Source organism: Dermacentor variabilis, chromosome 7, assembly GCF_050947875.1.
Source record: "Dermacentor variabilis isolate Ectoservices chromosome 7, ASM5094787v1, whole genome shotgun sequence".
Classification (NCBI taxonomy): domain Eukaryota; kingdom Metazoa; phylum Arthropoda; class Arachnida; order Ixodida; family Ixodidae; genus Dermacentor; species Dermacentor variabilis.
Genome location: NC_134574.1, coordinates 153,076,994 through 153,101,073, shown reverse-complemented (window position 1 = coordinate 153,101,073; position 24,080 = coordinate 153,076,994). Strand labels below are relative to the sequence as shown.

Below are 24,080 nucleotides of genomic sequence, written 5' to 3'. Positions count from 1 at the left end.
GCTGACCGTAGAACAGAAATGTCTTCGCATAAAGTGCTTGTCGCGAATCGCGAGCAAGGTCAACGTTTTCTTTGACGTCAAATGTCATCTCCGCAAACAGCTCTTCACAAGGCCTATCAGAATGTCAGGTGGGGGAGCCATCAGCGAGGCAAATACGTTTCTGGAATGCATGCATGCGTTTTCGCAGGAAGCTAAAAATGACATCGCACGGAAAATAAAATTAATCGGAACTTCGCCGAACGAGAACTGTCCTAGATATGCGTAGCATTATATGGTGGTCGGAGTTGTGCGGAATGTCGCATGCACGACAATGTTTCGTAGGAGGGTTATGCTGATGTAGTATATGCGTCGTTTATTTATATTTGCGTGAGGAGGACGAGCCGAGAGATGCATATATTTTACATTGCCGAACATATACAATCCGCCCAACGCCGATAGCCATATAATCTTACGCATATCTTCGACAGTTCCCCTTCCAGGAGATTCCACTTAATTTCTTCGCGCGATTCCCGGCGCTGCATAACGAAGGACGGCTGCGCGTGCACGCGTAATTTATGCACGAGCGGCGCATCCTCTTGTCCTGGATCCCCTTAAGTCAAATACCCATCCTCACAGGGTGTGTGTTTTCCAGGACGTCTCGTACTGCTTGCTATCCCCGTTTTGTTAAACCCGAGAGAAGGCAGCCGGATCGAATCCCGGCCACCGCGGCCGCATTCCGATGGGGGTGAAATGCAAGAACTCCCGTGTACCGTGAATTGGGTGCGCGTTAAAGAACACTCAGCGGTCAAAATTCATCCGCAGTCGCTCACTACGGCATGCCTCATAATCGAATGATTGTTATGGCACGTAAAACCCCAGAATTGATTTTTTTAATCGCCATTTCAGTATAAGCTTAAGCCCTCGTAGCCTAAGTTTAACGCCTTCTTTCCGCGTATGGCATACGGGGAACGGTGAAAGCGAACGGGCTCGTAGACCGCCTAGCACCTGGGCGCCTATGGTTATCACGGGCAATCGGTCGTTTGTCGCCGTACACTGCGGATGGCAGCTATCAACCCCGCACATACTGGGCTCAAGCAGTGCATTATCGCCTTGTATTGTGAAAGGGGCTTTCTGGTTTCACACAGAATTTTGCGACCAACTGTCCGTATAATGCTACGCATTGAAAGGCAACTGAGTGATGTCACACGCTTCTCCAGGTGCTGATAGTTTGCCTACCACCGCAGCATGCGTGTACTCCGCCGCTGGTTATCACCTTCGTGCATTGATATGCATAACTTTGCAACGGATAAGAAAGAAAACGACTCAGCCCCTTTTCATGTCGCTTGCGCTGTTCCCCTTGTCGAGCAACGTACAGTACGGGCGAGAGTTAGCGGGTACAGCAAACGAATTTCACACGCAATTTGCAGCCACCTGCTAGATCTTTTATCGGCTAAAAATGCGGTCATTATTTGACATCAGATTGTCATACATCAAAGAAACCAAGATCTTCAGACCTTTTCTTCCTGTTTTATTAGAACTGTAATCTGCGATCTATTAGTTAGTGTATATTTTCAGCTTTGCTCTTATTCTAAGCTCTCGAGCAATGCGAAACCTAGATTGCTTTCATAGTGCCGTAGAGGCTAAAGACATATGCGACGCATAAGAATGTCTAATTATAGAATAGAGATGGTTGAGCGGAACTATTAGTAACGGGTAGGACGGGTATTATAGTAACACCCCCCCCCATTATGCACCACCCACCGAAAAAAAAAAGAAAGGCGCTGTAATAAGTCAGCCAGTTTAATTCTACAGCTTTATGCATAACAAGGCAAATAATGGAAATGAAAGGAATACCAAATTGTCCAATCAACCGAAAGCGCTCACCGACGGCACCTGCGGGCGAGTGCCCGTGTGATTACGGAGTGCAGAAGAAGCCAGGGCTAGGTCGTGAGGACGAACTGCCACCCCTCCCTTCTCTGCCGGTCGGAGAGGTCCTGTGGGCCGCCAACATCGAAGCGCTGTAGCCTGTGATACTTGCAAATGTTAAGTGCGAAATGGTGTCACCACGAAGTTTCTACTGTGGGCCAGTAGCGCGACACGCAAAACGCCGGAAAAGCGCTCACGCGGGAGTCAGGTATACGTGAGTGCGAATGTTAGTGAGTACTTGCTGGGCGTTACTAGACGGGAGGGCAGACACGAGTGAGGCTTGGTCAACATGAGTGGACGTGAGCTTGAACGAGAGCGAGTGTAGAGTAATACAGGTGGATGAGTACGAGGCTCATCTTGAGGCTCCGAGGCTAAAGCCTAGCATCGGTTCCAAAAGAGCCCGTATACTGCATGGCTAACCTGGAGTGCGGAGCTGACATCGGCATTTGCAGCGGTCCCGAGCGCTTCTGATGCTCGTTTCTTAGAAATGCGGTTGCTCCGGCACGCCGCGAGCGAGGACATCGTACTCTACATCTATGACTAGACCCGTGGAAGCTTGTGGCTTGACCTGGACTTCTCCGGAAGACAAATGATATGTCGTCGACGGCCTGCATGACTCGACGCACGCGGTCATATATTATTTCCATGCTTTCGCCCAGTGAGCGGCGGAGTTGCAGGATACCGCAAAGCCGCATGTGGGCGTTACTGACACAGCCGTTGCGGATTCCGCCACGTCGCGCCTCAGATGCTTTCCGCGCGGCCGCCCAGGATACGAGTATACGAGAACTGCCTGCAAGCCCGATCTCTAGCCGGTCGTCACCAAGGGCGGCCGCTTCCAACGTAGCGGTACGCTTCGACGACATAGGGGAACTCACTGCTCCTGTGTACACCGGAGCTAAGTGTACGGCGCTGCTTCGGTGCCACGCCCAGTCGCACTGCCGTCCTGGACCGAGGCAACCCCTCGTCCTCGGTGGCCCCGGGATGCCTATCAGGATGCTTGACCTTCAGCTTCACGCTGAATCCAGAAGCAAGCGCCTGGTCGTGGTTCCCACCTTTGAAGACCTGCCCGCCGACCTAATTCTGGGAGGTGCGTGCCTCTGCTTTGGCGAAGTTCGGCTCACCATCGAGGACGGTGCAGTAAACCTTCGCCCCTTTACAATTGAGCCCTAGAACTACATAGGGTTCCCAAGGGCCGAGACCTCCTTCTCAACCACAGCAGACCTTGAGGCAGCCTTCACGCTCATCAGTGATATGTTACAGTGGGGTACTGGCTAATATCGTATTAGACGTTATGATTGGGGGTTCAATCCCATCGCTCGTGATCCGTTGTCAAGATTGGAGTCGGGCATGAATTAGAAGGTAGCTGGCCCATGCCGTCGTCCAACTTATCTACGCTGAGGACGTTGATGAAGGGAAGGACTGCCTCTCATCGAGAACGAGGAATATGGGTTTATTTACAGTATTTATATGAGTCTATCATGACTGTTTGAGAAAGTCATCATCATCATCATCAGCCTAGTTACGCCCACTGCAGGGCAAAGGCCTCTCCCATACTTCTCCAACTACCCCGGTCATGTACTAATTGTGGCCATGTTGTCCCTGCAAACGGCTTAATGTCATCCGCCCACCTAACTTTCTGCCGCCCCCTGCTACGCATCCCTTCCCTTGGAATCCAGTCCGTAACCCTTAGTGACCATCGGTTATCTTCCGTCCTCATTACATGTCCGGCCCATGCCCATTTCTTTTTCTTGATTTCAACTAAGATGGAGTTTACCCGCGTTTGTTGCCTCACCCAATCTGCTCTTTTCTTATCCCTTAACGTCACACCCATCATTCTTCTTTCCATAGCTCGTTGCGTCGTCCTCAATTTCAGCAGAACCCTTTTCGTAAGCCTCCAGGTTTCTGCCCCATATGTGAGTACTGGTAACACACAGCTGTTATACACTTTCCTTTTGAGGGATAGTGGCAACCTGCTGTTCATGATTTGAGAATGCCTACCAAACGCATCCCAGCCCATTCTTATTCTTCTGGTTATTTCAGTCTCATGATCCGGATCCGTGGTCACTACCTGCCCTAAGTAGATGTATTCCTTTACCACTTCCAGTTCTTCGCTACCTATCGTAAACTGCTGTTCTCTTCCGAGACTGTTAAACAATACTTTAGTTTTCTGCAGATTAATTTTCAGACCCACCCTTCTGCTTTGCCTCTCCAGGTCAGTGAGCATGTATTGCAATTGGTCTCCTGAGTTACTAAGCAAGGCAATATCATCAGCGAATCGCAAGTTGCTAAGGTATTCTCCATCAACTTTTATCCCCAATTCTTCCCACTCCAGGCCTCTGAATACCTCCTGTAAACATGCTGTGAATAGCATTGGAGATATCGTATCTCCCTGTCTGACGCCTTTCTTTATAGGGATTTTGTTGCTTTCTTTGTGGAGGACTACGGTGGCTGTGCAGCCGCTATAGATATCTTCCAGTATCTTTACATATGGCTCATCTACACCCTGATTCCGTAATGCCTCCATGACTGCTGAGGTTTCGACTGAATCAAACGCTTTCTCGTAATCAATGAAAGCTATATATAAGGGTTGGTTATATTCTGCACATTTCTCTATCACTTGATTGATAGTGTGAATATCGTCTATTGTTGAGTAGCCTTTACGGAATCCTGCCTGGTCCTTTGGTTGACAGAAGTCTAAGGTGTTCCTGATTCTACATCAGTCTAAAATGACTGCTTGAGAGAGTGTCCTGAGCAGCCGCACAACCGCGGTTTTTAAACACTCGGTCCTCTCCCGATACCCAGGTGACGGAAACGGCCGTCTAAGCACCTTAGGCGAGTTGACCAGGCACCGTAGGGGAGAACGAGGCACCGTGCGGGCATTTATTCCCCGAACTGCAGCGCGCCCGGCGGCCGCCCATTGTCTGGCGTCTTGGTAGGCGCGTGGAAAGGGGTGTCAGTAGAAGTTCCCGCGGCTCAGTAACAATAGTTGGTCCGCCGAGTCCGTTTAGTTACAATGGCGACTTCGTCAAACTCGGCTCCAACGACGGAGAGTCGAGGACGCACGTATTGTTGTTCACACACAGTCGACTTAGCCACGCCGTGGCTAGAGGTGTGCGGCGACGCTCCCGGAATGTTGCCGCCATAGTCGCAACTGGGTGGCAAAACTTGCACTGCAGCTGGCCGTTCTTAACAACGTTCTACCACTCCACACTCCCGACACGCCTACGGACCACGGAAACGAGACACTCCCTGTATCCCCGGTATCACGTCTCCAGTTCTCAGGGCAACCATTGGCTGAAAGCACGACCCTTCCCGCCGTACTCAGCGACATCTTGCCTAAGGAAGCCGAAGCGACCAACACAACCGAGATCATCATTATCAAACATCTTCCCGTGGGGCCCAAGTCTACCTATCAAACACGCAAGAGACCACGGCGGAGACAGTTGCTCATAATTTTCTGTCGACCTTTATTAGCCGTTTTGTTGTGCCATCAACGGTGACCACTGATCGAGTCAGACAGTTGAGTCGGCACTTTTCACGCCTGTAACATCTCTTCTGGGTTGTGCTCGCATTCGCACAACTGCTTACCATCCAGCATCCAACGCCATCGTCGAAAGGCTACATCGACGTTTGAAAGCTGCATTCGTCGCTCAGCCTCACCGGCGGATTGGGTATGACATCTACCCATCGTGCTGCTCGGCCTTCGGCCAACAATCCGAACAGAACTCGCCTGCTCTGTAGCTGAGATGGTTCACGGCTGCACCCTCCGTTTGCCCGGTGACGTCGTCAACCCCCTGTCTAGGGCCAATGTTTCAGATCCGTCTTCTTTCGTCCAGCGTCTGCACATTTTCATGCACAACTTGCGCCCATCGCCGACCTGTGATCACACGACTAAGCACATTTTCCTACCCTGGAGCCTGCAAGGATTCTCACACGCTTTTGTCCACGTTGACACGCCTCGTCGTTCTCTTCAGCTCCGCTACGACGGTCCTCTCTTCGTCATCGAGTGTTCTGAACACCATTTCACAACAGTCACAATTGTTCCGAACACCATTTCACAACCGTCCATCCTTACGATATCAACACAGTTGCTATCGCAAGGAGGAAACCGGCTCTCATTATCAACAGCTCCGCCTGACCACCTTTTAAAGTGACTACGGCCACTTTACCGCAGTGGAGGGCGCCATGTGCGGCAAACTTTTCTTCTTTTTCTGTCGCGTCGCTGGTTTTAGACTTGAGCGAATAGTGGGGTACGGCTTAAGAGATGAAGAAGAGGAGTGGGCAACGATGAAGTAGATCGAGTGAAGTGAGGTACAAATAAAACCCCTGTGCTCTTAACTGTGCTTGGTGGTTCCACATGCTATATTGGCTAGAAAAAAGCTTTCCAAATTTCTTCGGTTAGGTTTGAAAGGAACCCTCGTCACACGAGTTCGTCAAGCACAGCAGCTCGACGCTTTAGCTCTCTGCGCCACGAATGCGAGTGCCCACAGGGCGGTAGGGCTTAATCGTCAGCGTTCGCACACACCTGTAGGCCACACATCTCGGAGACCACACGCTGACTTCTAGGCCGCTAAATGACGCAGCGAGTCCAGAGGGAAGCGCGAGAGCGGAATCCAGCTGCAGTACTCGCCTCATACACGACGCGCCTCGCCGGCGGCTATACGGTGAGTCGCTATACTGCGTCGCTGCTAATCCCATTGACGTCGATATTCATCGTGATATAGATTCTGCAGGAATGTTTTTACTAAATGACTTCAGAGGTAGCGAAATAAGTCATCACGTACAAGCAACTCGCAGTCCAGGTACACCAGTGCAGGACCTTCACTGGACACCTGTCAATTTTCAACGCGGCTGGAATGTGGTTCGTCATATTCTGACCACGAAGAGATTCGAATGATGGGGAAATGGTTCGACCACATAATGAGAAGAATCGAGCATCAAAACGCCTAAAGTAACGGTGTCTTCCAGCTTGCCAACACAAGCACTTGGACCTTAGAACAGCGCTGGTAGTCTGGAAACTACACATTTTGACTGGCTTATCTGCCTGATTGAGATAATTAAATATCTAGGAGCGTCTCCCACGATAAAAGTATGCTTACGCGATTTGAATGCGAAAGCATTAGGACTTGTCTAAGTAATTTCATTAAAACACCAGCTTAATTCACCTTAATCCGGGTCGCTCTTATTTGTACCGACCTTAATCCACTTTAGTCCACCTTAATCCACTTTATTCGACCTCAATCCAATTTCGGAAGCGGGCCACGGCGTCCCTCCGACGCCATGGCTGTTCACCGTGGGATTTCGCTGTTTGAGCCGCAGCTGGTCCAGCACCGGGAACGCGACGTCACACTTAGTCACGTGGGTTTTGGTACCATCGGATGATAACTTCACGGGGCATATAATGGGGCATATAATGCTTTCGCATTAAAAGTGAAGTTATTAAGGGGACAGGGTAGGTCCTATTCTTGCCATGCATTTTAGGCCATGTTCGTGACCCTTTTTCTCATGATCTGCTGGGGTTAGAACATTAACCTTGGTGGCATTGTAATCAGCAATGTTAAGTAGTGTTACGGAACCAGGATTATTTTTTTGAAAGATTAGTTTTTTGTTTTCATTTTTTTACTGGACCCACCAAATTTTAGAGCCAAAATCTGCACTAAATAGCCTGTAAATAAAAATCCCTTACAATAATATTTATAATCCTGGTTCAGTAGACTCTCTGTAATATTTGCTCAATAACTGGAAAATATTATCTCCCTAGCGCTTGTAGTTTCTGAAAGAAAGGGTCAAATGCAGCAAAATTTGGTGTTTTTAGATAATTAGCTTTGAAGTGGAAGAAATAACTTTATTGCAATATAGGACTATAGAAACAAATTCTGGCGCATTTTTTCAATAGCCACCAGCCTGGTAGTGCCCTCCATCGTCAACATTTCTTTTTTGTGCTAGCTGCCTTGTTTTCCGGGCCTCCTTAGTGACCAGTCGTGTAGCCCTCTCTGCAAAGTACAGTCACCGCCGGTCAGCTTCGCGCAACCACTGGACTGTGAACCGTCCTGGAGAAACTCCTAATGACCTCAAAATGTCGTCTCGAGCAATGCTGCAGTCATTAAAAGTTAGCACAGCATCCATTGTCGCTATCTTCAGCGTCTTGAGGCCAAGAAAGACATTCTTCGGAGCGCGCTCCCATACAACGTTGTTGAACTGCTCATTCGCGTTCTGAGTTTTTCCATGGAGACATTTCTGGAGAAGCTCAGGCTTTGAGAGCTGCTGAAAGACCGGCGTTCCGCTTCAAGCGTTTCGCCTAGCACGAAAGCTTCGATGCAGACGCGCACGTGGTGGCCGCGGCGCCCACTCCTGCATTGTGTTGCGGAGAATTGGCGTCATTGGAGATCGACTTATGCCGGTTTCCGTGGAAGAGACGTTTTTTATAGCACTTCCTTGGCTACGTCATTGCATTACCACTAAATAACCAGCACCAAAGTATAAACAAATTCGATTGTCCGCGAAAACACGCCGAAGCACGAGCGAAACGCCGCTATATGGTGTTTAGCGGCCACCATAACGCCGTGCGTTGCGAGTAATCTAGCTGCGTCTTAGGATTCGTTTGGCTAAGTGAAACATGCTAGCTAGGTTTTCACTGTTGCCAGATGAGTGACAGCCATTCCGCTAAACGTGACAAAAAATAGGCGTTGAATAAACATTTTTCTTTCAGTTTAGGAGAGGCACACATCCCGAACATGTGTCAAAGGGGGCGTGCCTGGATGCTGCCTAGGTTTCGAAGAATGTTGATTTTGAGTTAAATATTTCGCGTGCGCGCAAATGAAACACTGGGCTATGTTAAGGAAAAAATAGAGATTTTAAATTACACAAAAACAAAAAATCGATATTTTTCGAAAACTATGCCTACCCTGTTCCCAGTTATTGAAACCAGACGCTTCGAAGCAAATTCGCCTCCTTCCTCGGGGGACCACCTAACCACTCAACAAGAAGGCTTGTCATTTTGTCTTTATGGCACGCATCAGTTTCCAAGCCTTCAGGCAGCTTTAAATCAGACTCTGTTGGATGTGAACAAAAGAACTGAGTCTCCATCCAGGCCCTGCAAAAGTGAATGTCCTGCGAAGCTGATGAAAACCACCACTACAACTGTTCATGGGAATATGCAATACTTTAGTGGTTTAGAGTAACGGTAATTTATAGTAATGCTAGTAATGGGAGGAATGGTAATTTTGACAGCACGCCGCCGCTTGTGGCATCGCCATTTCCTTTTCCCTACGAGGAGCCGCTAAGCTTAGCGGCTACTCGTATTCACGCTGCTCGTCGGGAGACCTAACTATGCGTTGCCTATCCATAGCGCTCGTATATACGAAAGGCTAGTGACGTCACAAGTTGGTGTCGGCGCGGCAGCTTGTGCCACAGTAACCTTTACCGGGAAACGTATTCGAGAAGCGCCAGACGCTTCGCATAGTTATGAGGAGCACGTGATCATCGATTTTGTAGTTTGGATGCTTGTTTTGCGCTTGTTCTTCATTGAAACAAATGCTGCATTGCTTGTTTTATGCGTGACTTCAAAGAATTCATGCGCTTTTAGCTTCAGTTCGAGTGCTTGAAGCCTGCTTCCCGTTCGCCGCAGGTCGGCCTGGTTTCGCAATACCTCCGGGATCGGCTATTTTTGCCCACGCACGACGACACGAAAAACGCCGACCAACGAGAGGCTAACAGCTTCGTTGTAAAAGAAACAAACAGCAACACCAAACATAAGAAAAACGAAACCTTCCCTCATCGCCATTGCACTTCAGGTGCCAGCGTATAGGATGAGTGAATCAAGCCAAAAAAATATTTTTATTGTATCGTCAAAGAGGAGTTTAGGGACGCGCGCTGCCTCGAGTGACGGAAGTTCTACGTATCCGACAACACCTTTCATCTTTATTCGACAGATGCACGCGTGCTTGGTCACGTGGCATACACGTAGGCAGCTGGTCTTGTTGGCGGTTGATGGCTATTAGCTATAGCGTCAGGAAGACGCACATGGTATGACGCATGGTATGACGCATATGAGGGGATAAGGTATGACGCAGGCAGCGACTTTCAACAAATTTCTTGCTCAAATTTCCATTGAAATTTCTCGAGTAATCTTTTTCAAAAGTCAGCGCCGAGGAAAAATTCGTTGAATCGCAGCGCAGGGTGCGTCTGCACTACAATAAAGAAAGAAAAGAGCGCGCTACATCATACAGAAATAAGGTGGTGCTATGGACGCGTTGGTTAAAATTAGTTTCGAAAATTCGAATACGGAAAAAAAGCGCTAACAAACGAGAACAAAAACCCAGAAGAATAATGTATTTTTTCGCTATTTGTATTTCTTTAGGGTTCTATAGTTGCCTCAAATGCACTTTCCATGCACCTTTAGAAAATGACCGCTAGTCGCTTCTACAAGTCAGGTGCCATATTATCATGAATAGGTGACAGGCATAAAAAGAAGCAACAAAACGACCAAGATAGCGGGAGGGTGCTAATTACACTTGTACCTGAACCGGTGGATACCAACCGGAGATCTTTTTCTTTCTTCGTCTTCATTGCCTGTTGTTCCTTTAAAATAAAGCAATAGACATTATGAATGTGTCTCCTTTTGTATGCTTAACTGGTACTTAAAACAGAAAACCACAGACGCCTTAATTATCCTGAGGTTCACACATACTCTAGCTTAGTGCATATTGGTAATAATAATGAAATGAAGCTTGTCAGTGAAATGTTCTGTATAGGCCTCTACATTTTTTAAACAAACAGCAACCACCAACATGGAGGTGTGTGTGCGTTGTACGTGTGTGTGTGTTTTGTACGTATTGTGTGCGTGTGTGGGGGGATGGGCGCGTGCATTTTGTCTCTTGGTGAGTGCTGCTTGTTTCAAAGTGTCTACAGTGACTGCCGCTGACTGGCCAAGTACTAACATCTGCAGTTACCTGAAACGAAATATTCGTCTGGCTGGAGTAAACATTATTTGGAAGTGGCCTCCCACAAGATACTCGCACACGCACACACTGCAGGGCTTTGTTGACCACTCTTCGCAAGAAAAAGAAGTATTCTGCCAGAGCGCTTCACTGAGCAGTTGCCTCCGTAATCAGCTGTCATCATGATTGAGTTTTAAAGCAAAAGTCTTCGTCAACGTAATGCCGACGCTACCCTGACTTTTTTTTTTCAGCGTCATTATGGTTTGATATATAAGCTAGTTCTCTTGCACTGCAGTAAGAAGTTCGGTGTTTCTGTTTTGTTATCTTGTGGGTTAATTAGCGATAAGTTTTTCTTGCTTTGAAATAAAACACTTTTCAATTTTTTGTACGAAACAAACTGTAGCCTGGCTCTTCTTTATAGCATCATTTACCACAGTCTTAGGGCCGCCACCTGCTTTTTGTGACGCATGGCTCCATGAAACATCTCACTCCTTGGTTTATCGAAAAAAAAAAATATACCCGCCGCAGTGGCTAAGCGGCTATGGCATTGCGCTGCTGAGCACGAGCTCGCGGGATCGAATCCTGGCCTCGACGACCTCATGTTGATGGGGGCGAAATGCAAAAACGTCTCTGTCCCGTGCTTTAGAGACACGTTAAAGATCCTCTGGTTATCTTCTCTGTCGTTCACTAAAGGGTTCTCTCTCTCCTCTGGTTATGAAAATTAATCCGGAGTTCCCCACTACGGCGCGACTCATAATAAAATCGTGGTTTTGGCACGTAACACACTGGAATTCATATATAGAAAAAGAAAGCAAGCGTTAGAGCGAAATTAGATTTAAAAAATTTCAGGTGAGAACAGCTTTGCTATTTTGCCCCTCAGTTGCGATGGTTAAACCAATATCTGACTTTACACAACAGTTCCTGTTTACATGAAAAAAGCATTCGATTGTATCTGCGTTTTGAAAATACCCATATCTCTTCAATGTGTACTTCACAATTTCTGGACCACTGCGACATAATACATAATACACACCTACCATGATGCCTCATACATACGGCATACCCATCTTGATGCTGTCATGTGTCGCAAATTTGTGCATGAATATACGCCGTGACTAATTCAAAGGAAATTTACAAACCGGGTCGTGGGAGTTGCGTAACTTGGCCATCATTGCTTATTATACATAAAGATGTGCGTATTTATTTACTTCGCTTGACTTGCTTTGAAAGGGCATGCCCTTTCTCCTGTTCTTCCTTCTTTGCGTACGCGTGCGATCCATTGCAAACGGAAGCTCATCTGTAGCCTGGGAAATTGACTTTTAAGCGGTTATAACACCTGGAGGAAAAGCGATGCTGCTTGTTTTCTGAACCTAGTGCACATAAACAGTTCTGTTAGTATTCCTATTTTCATATTTATCTCTCCAGTGATGTTTTGATGGAAAATAAAACGAAAAGCCATTTTCTTCTACCAGTGTCCTAAATTACAAATTACTTCTTACAGCCACTGAGAGAAAAAGTGCTGACCATATTTAAAGGGACACTAAAGTGAAAAATGATTTCTTCTGCATCAGTAAATTACCGTTCTACAACACCAAAAACACCGCTCTTACAACGATAAGACGTTTGGTAAGCCAGAAAAAGCGCAAGAACGAAATACGGCTGGCGAGGCCTACTTAAGTTCCCGAACCTGGGGGCTGTGACGTCTTGGAATTTGATGGCATCTTCAAGGGCCTACTAATTATATATAGCGGTACAGATTGACTACATTGTGTTCGAAAGGAACCAAATATTAAACATGGCAAGTTTCGGGAACCTTTATTCAGAAAACGCGGCCCAAATGCGAAAACATACTTTGGAATCCCTGACGTCACGCTGACGTACCGGCGCTGGGGTTTCGGCGCGTAATTCAAATGCTGATACTTGGACCTTCATTTTCTCATCTAATAATCAAACTATTCTTTTGAAATGACTGCCTGCAGGTTTCTCAAACAATGCTTCATTAGTCTAAACGGGCTTATTATTTCGATTTAGTGTCCCTTTAACAATAGCACAAGAAAACTGAGTAAAGTAAGAACGGAGACACACAAGAGCACTATACGTGTGACCTTTGTCTTTTTTGCGTACAGTTAAGCATTTTCAGCTTTGACAACAGAACCTAATTTTCGTTTTGAGACCAGCTGCATATTTACATGATATTTGTCATATTATAGTGATTATGTTACGCGCGATGGAAAACTCAAAGAGGACAGAAATTCCCATGAAAGTGGAAGCTTGAAGTGATAAAGATTGGTCGAGCAACGAATATCGGCTGCAGTCAACGTTTCGACACATTGGAGCCAATCAAGCTTCCACTTTCATGGGAATTTCTGTTCCTTTTTTCGACACAAAGAAAATTATCTTCGTGAGGGAGGCAACTGCCCTCACGAAATATATATATAAACAGAAAACAGAACTTTTCCTGTAATATAAGAACAGTAACTATATTTAAACACAAAATTTCTCTTGATGAGAAACAGAAAGAACTTGTTAAATAACAGAAGCCAAAATAGAAAACAGAGCTTTACAGAAATTTTCTGTCAGGGCAGCTGCTAAAAAAATTCTGTTTTTCTAAGAATTTTTAGTGCATTGTGGTCTCAGAATACTAATGAAAATGTTAATGAAAACGAAAATGAGAATAAAGAGAACCATGTCGTTCAAAAGTGTTTGCGGTACTGCGTCAATCAACTGTGGCAATGCAGAGAGAAGGGCAAATGCCCCTGCTAGAACGTATATAAAAATTACAACTCGACGTTCGCCTCACTCTACACTCCCTATAGCATAGTGCGGAAGAAAACAAGTCACAAGAAACGAAGGACACGGCTCATTCGCAGCTGCAAAACGAGAAGGTAGCAGGCCAAGCGCAGGCAAGTAACGACGCGGTCATCTTATTCCTCACATATTTCATGGAAGATCCTTGAAGCGCTTGGGATATTTTTTTAAGCTGCCGCGCAGGAGAGATGAATGTAATAGATGGACACCGCGGCCGCTGATTAACAAACGATGTTTTATTGCGCGTCGATAGGCATGTACAGAAGCAACATGTCGCTCCACAGGAATGAACAAAGGACAGAGTGAAACGCAGTGGCCTGTATCTCGACGGAAGCATGAGCGCTGCGTTAAGCAAACTATACATATACACCGGTAACGCCACTTATTCGCCCCTACACACAAGCACAATATATATATATATATATAGCAGGTCTCTTCGAAGAACTATCAGACATTGGTTGGGATATTATCGGCCTTAGTGAGATTAGAAGACCTGGCGAGGCTTGCACATTGCTGAATAACGGCCATGCCCTCTGCTATAGAGGTCTCCCGGACAAGAAGCAATATGGGGTAGGATTGCTAATCCATGAAGACATAGCGGGCAACATTGACGAATTCTACAGCATCAACGAGAGGGTAGCAATAGTCGTAATGAAACTCAATAAAAGGTATAGATTAAAGATAGTACAAACCTACGCTTATTAAACCTGCAATTATTAAACGTACAGGCATAATATTACATTGCTCACGTCGACTAAGGCCAAGGAAGGAAGATATTGCGGGCGGTAAATGCTGAAGCTACCACAGCTGTCTCATAAGCGAGAGCGCGACGGGTTTTTGCACACTACGAAACAATGAACACAAGCACCTCCCATTAACGTTACATTAAAAATCTGAACACCGACAAAGATTTTAAAAAGAAACAGAGGAGAGAAATACCAGGGCGCAGAGGACAAATTGTATCCGCTAGTATTTACTCTGCGTTGAAAACTGTTCTAGAGCCCCATAGTCAGAACAATCGTACAGGCAACAGAGAGAATTGGGCGAGATGGTAGGTTCACATTCTTGGCGTATATGTGCAGCGCGACACAGACGTACAAGTGAACAACCTCTCATGCCACCAGTACGCATCTCAGTGCTAACAGGGGTGTTACTCGAGATAAGTGTTGCTTTAGTGTAAACAAGGCAAACTCACCTCTGTAAACAAGACGAAGGCGTCTCGCATATCCTGGTCTCTTTCGCAGAGGCCCGTCTCGGCTGATACGCAGTAGTAGAGTGTGCTAGAATGGGGGAGGTGGGTCCAACGTGGGCAACCGCAAGCGGCGAGATGGAAGCGAAAATACGCTGAAATTTGCGTCGGCGCTGCCATCGCCTTCTTCTGAAGTTTCGGTCAATCCGGTGTCTCGGCGGTCCGGTGGATCCACGCGTACCGGCATCTCCGAGCTCTCCTCTGCTCGACGCGCCGTTGTCTGCTCTTCAAGGGGTGTACGGTAGCGCGAACATGGGACAAAAGAAGATACACAGGTACACACACAGCGCTACTGTGTCTTCTTTTGTCCCGTCTTTTAATCGCGCTACGGCAAACTCCTTGAATATGCATTACCAACAAGACCACATTGTAACCCTCGTCACCTCGACACACCGTCGTGCCCGCGTTTTTTACAGCGAAGCTGTATACCTCTACCGTCCAAAGAAATTTTGTGTCGTTATAAGCAAAAAATTCCCCATACGTGGGTCGATCTCGGAGATAGCGCAATGCCGGACCGACCCGCGGTGGAGGTGAAGCGGGCGTTAAGCACTCCCCATAGGTGGGTCGATGCCGAAAATAGTGCAATGCCGGGCCGACCCGCGGTGGAGGTGAAGCGGGCGTTAAGCACTCCCCATAGGTGGGTCGATGCCGAAAATAGTGCAATGCCGGGCCGACCCGCGGTGGAGGTGAAGCGCACGTTAAGCACTCCCTATACGTGGGTCTATCCCGAAAATAGTGCAACGCCGGGCCGACCCGCGGCGGAGGTGAAGCGGACGTTAAGCACTTCCCATACGTGGGTCGATCCCGAAAATAGTGCAATGCCGGTTTGACCCGCGGCGGAGGTGAAGCGGGCGTTAAGCACTCCCCATAGGTGGGTCGACCCCGGAGATAGATCAATGCCGGACCGACCCGCGGCGGAGGTGATGCCGGCGTTAAGCACTCCTCATACATGAGTCGATCCCGAAAATAGTGCAATGTCGGACCGACCCGCGGCGGAGGTGAAGCGGGCGTTAAGCACTCCCCATAGGTGGGTCGATGCCGAAAATAGTGCAATGCCGGGCCGACCCGCGGTGGAGGTGAAGCGCACGTTAAGCACTCCCTATACGTGGGTCTATCCCGAAAATAGTGCAACGCCGGGCCGACCCGCGGCGGAGGTGAAGCGGACGTTAAGCACTTCCCATACGTGGGTCGATCCCGAAAATAGTGCAATGCCGGTTTGACCCGCGGCGGAGGTGAAGCGGGCGTTAAGCACTCCCCATAGGTGGGTCGACCCCGGAGATAGATCAATGCCGGACCGACCCGCGGCGGAGGTGATGCCGGCGTTAAGCACTCCTCATACATGAGTCGATCCCGAAAATAGTGCAATGTCGGACCGACCCGCGGCGGAGGTGAAGCGGGCGTTAAGCACTCCCCATAGGTGGGTCGATGCCGAAAATAGTGCAATGCCGGGCCGACCCGCGGTGGAGGTGAAGCGCACGTTAAGCACTCCCTATACGTGGGTCTATCCCGAAAATAGTGCAACGCCGGGCCGACCCGCGGCGGAGGTGAAGCGGACGTTAAGCACTTCCCATACGTGGGTCGATCCCGAAAATAGTGCAATGCCGGTTTGACCCGCGGCGGAGGTGAAGCGGGCGTTAAGCACTCCCCATAGGTGGGTCGACCCCGGAGATAGATCAATGCCGGACCGACCCGCGGCGGAGGTGATGCCGGCGTTAAGCACTCCTCATACATGAGTCGATCCCGAAAATAGTGCAATGTCGGACCGACCCGCGGCGGAGGTGGAGCCGGCGTTAAGCACTCTCCATACATGGGTCGATGCCGAAAATAGTGCAATGCCGGGCCGACCCGCGGCGGAGGTGAAGCGCACGTTAAGCACTCCCTATACGTGGGTCTATCCCGAAAATAGTGCAACGCCGGGCCGACCCGCGGCGGAGGTGAAGCGGACGTTAAGCACTTCCCATAAGTGGGTCGATCCCGAAAATAGTGCAATGCCGGGTTGACCCGCTGCGGAGGAGAAGCGGACGTTAAGCCACTCCCTATACGTGGGTCTATACCGAAAATAGTGCAACGCCGGGCCGACCCGAGGCGGAGGTGAAGCGGACGTTAAGCCACTCCCCATACGTGGGTCGATCTCGGAGATAGCGCAATGCCGGGTTGACCCGCTGCGGAAGAGAAGCGGACGTTAAGCGACTCCCCATACGTTGGTCGATCTCGGAGATAGCGCAATGCCGGGCCGACCCGCGGCGGAGGTGAAGCGCACGTTAAGCACTCCCCATACGTGGGTCGATCCCGAAAATAGTGCAATGCCGGGTTGACCCGCTGTGGAGGTGAAGCGGACGTTAAGCCACTCCCCATACATGTTGACGGGCTAGTTGATTTGAATCCATGATAGAATGGGTAAGTGCGACCTATATTATTCTTAATTAATTAAGCTCGGTAATTAAATTTAATCTAATTATCGATAGTTCAATTACGAAAGAAATCCTCCTGGTGCAGTACGTCAGTGCTGACAGAATACCATTGGTTGCGTCGTTCTATATTCTATATAATTTTTAAGAGCTTTGATAAGGTTAGCTGGAACACTCTGTATAAGGTAACAATGACGTACCATTGTACGTATAAATGACGTACCACAGCACTGAAGTGCTTTGAAACTGAAGTGCTTGAGGACAATGAATCTACTGAAGCTCTTGTCCCGCATATCTTGGGGAAGTGACAGACGATGCCTCTTGAGCTTGTACAAAAGTCTTATACGGTCGCGCCTAGACTACGGAGCCATTGTGTATAACTATGCCACGCCTAGTGCTTTGAAGATGCTCGATTCCGTCCACCACTTGGGTATCCTTCTCGTTAGTGGTGCGTTCAGGACTAGCCCCGTAGAAAGCCTGTATGCTGAATCTAGCGAATGATCCCTACATCTTCAAAGAACATATTTAAGTCTTTCTTACGCCCTCACAGTGAAATCAGATTTCCATCATCCATGTCATTCAGTCATTCACGACCTGTCTACGGCTTTGCTTTTCCGTAACCGCCCAGGCACTAGACCTCCTCTGTCCCTTCGGTTGGAAGCATTGTCCGAAGAAACGGGCGCGTCGATTTTAGAGAATGCCATAATGGCAACTACGCGGCTTCCACCGCCTTGGGAGTGGAAGGCTATCGAATGTGACGTGTCGTTTGCATAAATATCAAAACGAGCACCTGAGGCACACATACGCTCACATTTTCTTGAGCTTCAGGAGAAGTATTCTTGCGCTGAATTTTACACGGATGCCTCTAAGTTCCCTTCTGGTGTTGCTTAAGCAGCACTAGGACCATCATTTTTAATATCCGGTACATTGAACCCACATACATGTATTTTTACAGCGGAAGCGTATGCAATACTCTCTGCAGTAAAGCACTTCAAGCAAACGAATCTGACTAGGGCTATTGTGTTCACAGGCTCATTGAGTGTAGTCCGAGCCCTAATGAATGTACGTATACATAAAAACACTGTCTTTAATGAAATGTATACATTGCTATGCTCAGCTTATAGTGCTAAACAAATGATCATCCTATGCCGGGTACCTGGCCACAGTGGTATAAAAGGCAACGAAGCTGCTGACGAGAAAGCTACTTCAGTAGCTTTTAGTGACACGGACATAAACATACTTATCCCAGCCACATATGTTAAAGCATACTTGCGTCACAAGCTGAAAATACACTGGCAGCAACAGTGGAATGCTCAGATATCAAATAAACTGCCGTTGATAAAACCCAAATTAGGATATTGGGTATCGGAGAAAACATCAGCATATCACGAAGTGCTCCTTTGCCGATTAAGAATAGGACACACTTACGGCACTCACTCTTACCTCTTGACATGGGGGGTATCCTCCGACTTGTAGTAAGTGCGGCCAAAATCTCACAGTCCTGCACGTTCTTATTCAATGCCCTGTAATAGAAGCACAGAGAAAAAGGTATTTCATTTCTGCATATCGCGAAAATATTCCTCTTCACCCGAATTTTTTTCTTAGCAATGAACCACTTTTTAATCCGAAACTAGTCTTAGAGCTTTTAGCTGAAACGGACACTCTGGAAATCATTCGGCCAGGGAATTTTTAGCGCACCTATAACAGCCCCTGGACTCAATTACTGAAGCTAAAGCGTCAACGTTATGTTTTATTGCGCCATGCTTTTAACGAAACCCCGTTACCATAGCCCACAGCACTGCTTAGTCAGTGTCATTATTTTAGCAACTAAATATTTTACGCTATCCACAGCAACCGATTTTAGGCCTTTTTAGAGCCACGTCACAATACCACGAGAAATTCATTATCTAATTCATTGTCTACACCATTCACAATACACCGTTAACATCACCTTTGTCATGGCGCTCTTTGGCCATACCTGGCCCTTGCGCCATAAAGCACCACACATCATCACGTACCACAGCACTATTGCTTGCTTAAAAACGAATTCATAAATACACGTACCTAAACAGGGCACATGATATGACAAAAACGAGTGACAACAGAAAATGCACTTGTAGGAAAAAAGAAAATAAGACCAAGGAGAAGGAGGAGGAGGAGGAGATAAACTTTATTGAAAGGGGGAAGGGTAAAGAGGGACGTGGCTGAGGGTTAGGGCTCAAGTAAGGCCCTGGGCCTGCTTGGCCTTTTCCGCCCAGTCCACCAGTTCAAGTTGTCGGTCGACGTCCCCGGAACTGAGCCAGGCTGTCCAGTCAGTCTCGCTGCTGACGGGGGGATGAGAGAACGGGAGCGAGGTGCATTCCAACATTATGTGTGTGAGTGTTCCTGTTTCTGAACAGAGCCTACATTTGTTGCTTTCCCTGCGCCCTGTGATTTTGTTAATGCATTTTGGGTGCGGGTATGTATTTGTCTGAAGCCGCCGAAACGCGACCGCTTGCGTTTTGTCGAGTTGCTTGGCCGGTGGTGGGAGCGCGCGACGCCTCAAGCGATACCGATGGGCTATTTCATAATAAGTCTCGCAGGGTTCCTCGTGTCTCTCCTCCTCATTCACCTCCTCCTCGAGATCACTCCTCATTCATTCTCCTCCTCGAGATCTCGCGCGCCGAGCCTCGTTCGCATCCGCGGACGAGGCTCGGCGCGCGATATCTCGAGCCAAACTGTGAGCCGACGCGTTGCCGGGCACAGCCGCGTGAGCGGGGGTCCACACGAGGGTTTTCAAGCCGCTTAGGGGGCGTCGTGTGAGGACATGGTACGCCTGTTTGCAAATTCTACCACGGACGAAATTGCCGATGGCCTGCTTGCTGTCGCTGATGACGGTATTCGCTTCCGCATGCATGGTCACGGCAATTGCGGTTTCCTCCGCTTCCACCACTCGGCCAGCCGTGATTCTTGTATGTTCTATCAGTCCTCCGTTGTGATCCGCTACCACCGCGGTCATGAGGTCGCCCCGAGAGTGTCTGGCTGCGTCTGTGTAGACCACTCCATCTTGCGAGCCGTAGCATCGCCAAATGGCTTCACTACGGGCCTGCCGACGGCCCTGATGGAACTCGGGGTCCATATTTCGGGGTAGAGGTGGGGCATAAATATGCCCCCTGACCTTTCGCGGAATCGTAATGTACTCTGTCCCCTCGGGGATAGCCTCGAGACTGAGCTTCCGGAGGACTGTGCGGCCAGCCGGGGTTAGCGAGAGACGACGGACTTGGGCTGTGTGGTGAGCGTCTAAGAGCTCCTCGATCGTGTTATGCATGCCTAAGGCCTCTAGCCTTGCGGTGGCCGCGTGGTCCGGAAGGCCCAAGGCTGCCTTTGTGCTACGTCGGATCATGGTGTTTAATTTGGCTAAGTCCGTGGCTGAGAGTTTGACATATGGTGTCGAGTACATGGTTCTGCTGGTTATGTATGCCTGCACAAGTCGAAGCATAACGCCCTCGCCCATGCCGTGGTGCCGATTAGCCACCCGGCGAATGAGCTGTAGTGTGTAGTTGGTCGCCCTCTGGAGTTTCTTTAACATGAGCCCGCAGCGCAGCGTGTTCTGAAAGTCTAGCCCCAATATTTTGATACTGGGGCGCTCCGGGATGGTAAGTTCTCCGACCTTAAGTTCAAGGAAGCGCCTTCTCCGTGGTAATCCTCTGGGACAGCTACTTCTGCCGGGCTTGATCAGGAGGTATTCGGATTTTTCCGGTGAGCACGTCAGGCCCCTCGACTCCGCATAAGCTTGTACGACGTCGATGCAGCGTTGCATGATCTCTTGTAGAATTTGTGGATCATCCGCCGCTGCCCATAACGTCACGTCATCAGCGTAGAGGCTGTGGTGAAGACCAGGGATAGAGCACAGCAGTTCCGGGAGCCCGCGCATCGCCGCGTTAAAGAGAAAAGGGGAGATGACTGATCCCTGCGGCGTGCCTCGGCACCCCAGCTCTATAAATTCAGTTTCATGTTCGCCGACTTTGATCCGGCACTTCCGGTCGGTGAGAAAGTTTCGGACGTATTGGTATGCTCGGTTTCCAACCCCCAGTTGGGTCAGGCCCTCGAGCACCGCTGCGTGGGCAACATTGTCGAAGGCCTTCTTCAGGTCGAGGCCCAGGAGGCACCGGAATCGGCGAGCGTCCGCCGGACTTTCGGGTTGCATCACCTGCCTTTTTAACTGAAGGAGCACATCTTGGGAGGACAGGTGTGGCCTGAAACCAAACATAGAGTGGGGGAACTCGTCCCCATCTTCTACGTGTTCATTGAGACGGTCTAGGACCGTCAGTTTGCCGACGCATGATGTGAGTGAAATCGGCCTGAGGTTGTCCGCATTGAGTGGTTTGCCTGGTTTTGGTATAAAAACGATCGTTGACGTCTTCCACTCTTCCGGGATGGCGCCCGTCTTCCAGCATTCGTTCATGAACTGGGTGAGCTGCTCCATTGCGGCCTCGTCCAGGTTGCGTAGGATCTTGTTGGTAACACGGTCTGAACCCGGCGCCGAGTTCGTCCGCAGCTTGTAGGCGGCTGCCGACACCTCAGCGAACGTAATGTCTTCGTCTATGTGCGCGTTCGGCCGGCCCTGGTAGGCCGCAGGTAACGGTGTCTTGAGTTGCGGGCTGATGTACTTGTCTCGCATCTCGGCCAGGAACGCCCCCGGGTCCTGAGCATGCCTGTGGATTAACTTGGCCATGTTTCTTCTGCCTTCGGCCCTGGTGGTGTCCGGATCCAGGAGGTGGCGTAGGAGGTGCCACGTCCGGGCTGCGCTGAGGCGTCCCCTCATGCGATCACATATTTGGTACCATTGCTGCCGGGTGACCTCGGTCGCGTGATCGGAGATCTCTGCGTCGAGTCTAGTGATTCTTTCTTTTAGGGCTTGGTTATCTTTCCCCTGCCGTTGCCAACGCCGGAGCATGCTCGACCTTGCCTGCCACATGTGGAGCAGCCTGCTGTCGACGTTGGAGGTTTCCGGGGCGTCTTCCGGGTCAAGATGTTTCGTATGCTCTTCCACGTCGGCCAGGAGTCGGCTCGTCCAGGATGAGATAGTGGCGATGGATCCCTCACTGGCTCGCATTCTTCTGGACTCGCGGAATTTGTCCCAGTTTGTAACCGAGAAGCGATGCTTCCGCCGACGCTTGCCGCGTGCATAGATTTCCGGGTGAAGGATGCAGTGGTCGCTTCCCAGAGTTTCGCCGGTGTTCGTCCAGGCGTAGTCTTGCGAGTGGTCGACGAACGTCAGGTCCGGGTTAGTGTCTACCTGACCTCGGCTGCCGATTCTGGTGCGGGTGGTAGTATCGTTGATTAGCGTGAGGCCCAACTCTTGCGCGGCTTCTGCTAGATGTCTACCCTTGCGGGTGTCGCCCAGGTATCCCCACAGAGTATGACCGGCGTTGAAGTCCCCAACGATGAGCAGGGGGCAGTCGCGGCTGACTTTGAGGGCCGAGCGAAAAAGCGCATCGAGCTTCGGGTCTGCATGCGGGGCGACGTATACGTTGAGGATGAATAGGCTGGGATCTGACGTGCGCGTCGGGATGATCTCCACGAAAACGTGGGGGATGCCCGAGGGGGGAGAAGTTTCGATGTCGTGGATCGCCGTCACCTGTTCTCGGCGAACGAGCGTAGTGACTTTCTTGGAGTTGTTACGGCAATGGAAAGCCCGGTTTATTCGGACAAAAGAGAGAGAGAGAGAGAGAGAGAAAGGGAGAGAGAGACACGTCGCAATTGACATGTGGCACCGACACACTCAAATATCCAAATAATAGAGAAAAGTAGGGAAACTATGTGACAGCAATAAATGCACGGGCACACATTTGGCATCATACCAACCAAAAAGTGACAGGGAAAAGATATCCAAGAGAAAAGACGGGGAATGCGGGAAAGACGATGAGCAAAACGTGAACAAGGTGAATGCAGGAGCATTCACCTTGTTCCCAGGAATGCATTCACCTTGTTCACGTTTTGCTCAGGGAAAAGATATGTATGTCTATAATAGTAATAAGGGACGACGAAAGTCACGAGCAGTTACCACAGTAAATGGATTTACTTTAATTTTACTTTTACTGATTCCACAAGTTACCGCATTAAATTTATGAATTAGATACGATTCTCGAAGCTCACTTTCGTGGTGGGAAGGAAAACCAGATTGAAGGATTGCTGTGGGGATATTATCAAATGAGTGGCTCGGAATACGCACGTGCATTGATAGCGGAAGATTAGGAAGAGGAGCAACGTGACACTTATGGTTGTTAAAGCTTTATCTGAACGGCGTTTCAGTTTGGCCAACGTACAGTAATTTGCAACCAGAACATTCCAGCAAATAGATACAACTGTTAGTGTCGCGTGTGAAATTGCCTTCAATTTTCATCTAAAAATCGGAGGCAATGCTTTTGGTATGCATGATGTCATGTGTACACAAACCTTGCATCGTAATTTCTTGCACGGTCGGCAACCCGCAGACCGAGGAACCCTTGTTTTAGGTGACGTTAGGGTGTCATGCAGATTACTAGACCGTCTGCAGACTACCTGAGATGGTTCTGGAAAATTTACATTAAGGTTACTTTAATGTGACCAATCTGCGCTAGTATGTTGAAATGGTTTTTTTAAGGATTGCCGAAACATTTCAAACCGATGCTGAATGGTTTAGAACAAGGTTACTTTGTGTCTGAAGAGAGCATTGCTTTTTTTTTTTTTCCACGCGAAACAAATCCCTGCGACTGAGCGCATCGCCTCTTTTAACGGCATCACCAACAA

General features: G+C 48.9%; 1 protein-coding gene across 1 annotated transcript; it reads right to left on the bottom strand.

The window, feature by feature from the left end:
- Window positions 1-6,659: 6,659 nt before the first annotated feature.
- On the bottom strand, window positions 6,660-23,754 carry LOC142588900 (uncharacterized). Its single transcript, XM_075700712.1, has 3 exons — window positions 23,748-23,754; window positions 21,376-22,799; window positions 6,660-6,737 (listed from the first exon to the last, which is right to left on the bottom strand). Exons 1-3 carry the CDS (start codon window positions 23,752-23,754, stop codon window positions 6,660-6,662), a joined length of 1,509 nt encoding a protein of 502 aa, XP_075556827.1.
- Window positions 23,755-24,080: the final 326 nt, after the last annotated feature.